The sequence below is a fragment of the Panicum virgatum genome, chromosome 9N (assembly GCF_016808335.1).
Source record: "Panicum virgatum strain AP13 chromosome 9N, P.virgatum_v5, whole genome shotgun sequence".
Classification (NCBI taxonomy): Eukaryota; Viridiplantae; Streptophyta; class Magnoliopsida; order Poales; family Poaceae; genus Panicum; species Panicum virgatum.
Genome location: NC_053153.1, coordinates 21,051,180 through 21,055,439, shown reverse-complemented (window position 1 = coordinate 21,055,439; position 4,260 = coordinate 21,051,180). Strand labels below are relative to the sequence as shown.

The 4,260-nt window shown below is 50.7% G+C and overlaps 1 protein-coding gene across 1 annotated transcript; it reads right to left on the bottom strand.

Annotated features, from left to right (window-relative positions):
• Positions 1-227: 227 nt before the first annotated feature.
• On the bottom strand, positions 228-734 carry LOC120691465 (non-specific lipid-transfer protein 2P-like). Its single transcript, XM_039974537.1, has one exon. It carries the CDS (start codon positions 639-641, stop codon positions 357-359), a length of 285 nt encoding a protein of 94 aa, XP_039830471.1. The 5' UTR covers positions 642-734; the 3' UTR covers positions 228-356.
• Positions 735-4,260: the final 3,526 nt, after the last annotated feature.

Here is a 4,260-nt window from a genome sequence, read left to right as displayed (position 1 = left end):
ACGCCGGGTAATCTTTGGCCAGGAAGGCGAGTTTGCACGTACGGTAACACTGAGAAAGAACAGTAGCACACTAGTTCATCACTCTGCGGTAATTAAGTACTCTCCATCTCGAGCACAGATACAATAGGCCGATCGACATGCATCCATCGGCTAAGCTACAGCACACACACACACACACACACACACACACACACACACACACACACACACACACACACTCCACGATCAACCGGTTCACACAATTTTTATTGTTTCAATCCACACGCCACACCACGACACGGACAAGGAAAACCCAGACAGATCGACGCGCACGCGCACGCGAGGCGGAGCGCGCGCGAGGACACGGTGCGGCGCCTCTAGCAGCGCGGGATGGCGATGCCGCAGGCGGTGAGCAAGCCGCGGGCGCCGGGGCTGTTGATGTAGCTGCTGTACGCCGGGTTGCGCGCGTACTGGCAGAAGCACCCCTGCTGCGCGCGCAGGCTGGTGCAGCACCCCCCCGTGGGCGCCGCCCCGCCGATGATCGCCGGCGCGCACACCGCCAGCCCCGACGCGTCGCACTGCTGGGCCGCCGCCCCGCCCGCGCCCGCCGCCGCCACCAGCAGCAGCGCCACCAGCACCGCCACCGCCACCGCCTTCGCCATGGCTCCTGGCTCCTAGATCTCTGGCTCGTTACAAGCGCAGGCGGACCGAGGTAGTGTGGGCCGGTGGTGCACGGGATGGAGCGCGTCCTGGCGCGGTATTTATAGGCAGCCGCCGTGGCGTCGAGGCGCGCTTGCTGAGTGGAGAGGGCGACGTCGGCACGCCGTTGCGAGGCAACGCTTCTTGCGTGAGTGTGCTCTGTACCTTTGACTGCCTGCACGAATTAATGGGCGGGGTTGGATAGTTTGTCTTCAACTATTAGCAAGAATTAACTGCACGAGTAAATGTTAGGATGGTGAGCGGCTAATAGTTGGCCGGTCTGTTTTTGGTACCACATGCCAATTTTAGCTGCTAACTATTAGTATTAACGTTACTTCAAAAACAACTATTAGCCTACAATTAGAGTATCTCCAGCAGTCCCTATTTTCCAATACAACTCTCTTTCCCCAATAATTATTAGGGTGTCTCAATATTTCACCCCATCTCTCCTCAAATAAAGGAGGATTCATACTCTCCAAATACGTTGTTGAATTGGGATAAGAGTATTGGGAGACTGCAAAAACAACTTCTCCAATAATTCTAAAGCTGCTATTGAGACATCTCCCAATACCAGTTATTGGAAAAAGATTATTGAGAAACTGCTGAAGGTGCTCTTAACTAACTTAAGGTTAATTTTTAGTTCCTTACTTTTAGCTCATCCAAAAAACGAGATTGAGAAGATAGTAAACTATTAGAGCAAGCATTATAGTGGACTATAAGCAGGCTGAATGCTGAGGTGGAGGAGCGAGAAGAGGAGAGAGAAGAAGTGGGCTGTTAGCTTACAGTCAGTTTCGACACAAGAACCAAAAAATTTTGTGAGATAGACAAGTGAGCTATGTATTAATGGTGGAGAACTAAACCACTATATAAGTAGACTGAGAGATGAGATGCAAAGATTCTTGTAGCCAGTAGTAGATTAAATCATTAGTATTGCTCTTAACTAGCTTCCACAACTTTTGCTAACTATTAGCCGGACGATTCGAACAGGACATGACACAACCTATAGTGAAACTGATAGGACTGCAAACAAGAATTTATTGGCAGGCTTCCTCCAGCTAACAACTAAGACCAAGTATTATAACAGATTGTAAGTAAGCTAAATGCTGAGATGGATGAGAGAAGAGAGGAGAGAGAAGAAGCGGGCAGTAAACTTACAGCCGGCTTTGACACAGTAACCAAAAAACTTTGTGAGAGACAGAGAGAGACAAATGGGCCATATATTAATGATAAATGACTAAACCATTATATGAGTAGGTTGAAAGGTAGGCTATAAGAATCCTTACAGCCAGCAACAGACTAAATTATTAATCTTGCTCTAAGTACTCCATCCATCCTAAATTATTTATTAATCTTGCTCTAAGTACTCCATCCATCCTAAATTATTAGTTGTTTTAATTCTTCTAAATGCACATCACAAATCTATGTATTTAGAAAAACCAAAACAACTAATAATTATGAACATAGGAAGTATTAATTAGTAGTTTGGATCAAAGAGGCCTTAATCTAACTGCTAGCGGAGCCTGATAGCTGCTGTCAATAGTTGATCGCTATAGACAACATCTAATATCTAAAAGTGATAAACTATAGCACTAGCCTATCCAAATAGAAGTGCTAATTGGGTGTGCTAAATATTAGACAAGACTTAAAACCTTTACAAAGATCTATAAGTGTAAATAGATGCTAAAATTTAGCACTTACCTATTAGATTAGCCCAGCCGGCTGATGAATCAGCTGCTATCTTGAATGTCTCCAGCAGCATCCATGATTGCACCAACCAGACGGACAATTTTTCCAGCCATACACTGTACGCCCAGCCAGTCCAGCCAATTACAAACAACCGAACGGGCTGTTAGCCTATCCAAACACGTACCTCCAACTCCGAGTAGCATAACCCTTTGTGGCTTTGTACTAACGAGATGGATGAGTTGTTGTTCCTGAGGAACTGAACCCAACAATTAGCATCCGAGTCACAACTTCAAGGGCTCAAGCCTCTGCAGGACTGATATTCATTCCTACAAAGGCTCGAGGGCTACTGTCGGTACTACAATCAGGGGCATCCTAACTTAGGGACTAAAATGCACTCAAAAGCGCAAAACACAATTAGGCAATCGGGCTCACAGTGCCAACCGCCACGTCATACTCTGCAATCATGACGAGCCAAGGCGAACCGTCTTCCTCCAATCCGAAGGGGAAGACGGACTACTCGACGGCGATTCTGAAGAGGAAAAAGTCGCCGAGCCGACTGATGGTCGACGAAGCCACCAATGATGACAACTCCGTCGTCGCTCTGCACCCGGACACCATAGAGCTCCTTCAGCTCTCCCACAGCGCCCAGATCCTCTCTAGGTCCTAAAGAAGCCCGATCCGCACTCAGCACACGGCCCAGCTCCACGATACGGCCCATCTAAGACCCCCTCGAACCCACAGAACAATCTTCATCTCGCTCGAGGCCTCCCCGCCGAGGCCTCCAGCAGTGCACTATATCTCCGCCTCGCTCGAGGGTAGAGGACCTACCCTCGGAAAAAAGGCAAACTCCGCCTCGCTCGAGACCCCCTCGACCGAGCCCCCCGTGGGGCCTCGGCTCGGGAGGAAACTCCGCCTCGGTCGAGGCCACCCTCGACAGACGGAACAAGCAACCCATCTACTCACCCGCCCGACTGACAGAAGCATTAAATGTCAACCACTCCACCGTGGGGTGTGGTAGTCAAGCAGTGTCAGCCCGCCATGCCGCACAGCGGGAATGACTAGAGTCCTGTCCGCCAACTCTGGCCACTGTGCAGCCATCCCCGGCGCTGTTCCTACCCTGTGGAAACTTGCGACACCCTGTGCTGACATGCCTGACACTGCACCCGCCACTGTGCTGCCTACTCCTCATACTTCTTCTACTGTAGGACCCTCGGCGAACATGGGCGCAACCCTTGGGCGGGGTGCGGACCTTGACCGGGGCAAGACCACCATCAGCAGAACCCTCTGCATTCAACCTGGGACGCACGCGGAGGACCATACTCTCCACAGCAACCGTTACTCCGTCCACTGATGCCGCAGGACGCTGGCGCGATCTCCTCAAGGCCAAAGAGCCTCCCAGGACGACTGTCACGCCCGACGCCATGCTCTACAATGTACTTCCAACAGCAACCCTCCACTGTTCTTTCCGGATTCGAGGAAGAACGACGACTTCAGTGTACTCCCCGTACATATACTCCGCCCCTCCTTGTGTCTATAAAAGGAGGCGGGCTCCTTCACTTGGCATCGCTCATCCACGCACACAACTCGCAGAGCACACTCACACGACCCTGATATTGGCACTCGCCTCAATCATCCTCGCCTTTAGCAGAGACTTGGGAGCTTCTCTCCCTCTCTCGCCTCGCTTGTACCCCCTACTATAGGCACTCCGGTGCGAGATAATACAGTGCACTCGCATATCCTGCTGGACGTACGGCCCCGTGGCCGGAACCAGGATAAATCCTTGCGTTACTGTGTTACCTCTTGCATCAACCATCTAGGATTAGGGACACGCAGCATCGATTACTAGTTAGTGCTAGGCCGCGAGGTCTGGACACCGACAAGTGTGGCTAGAATTAT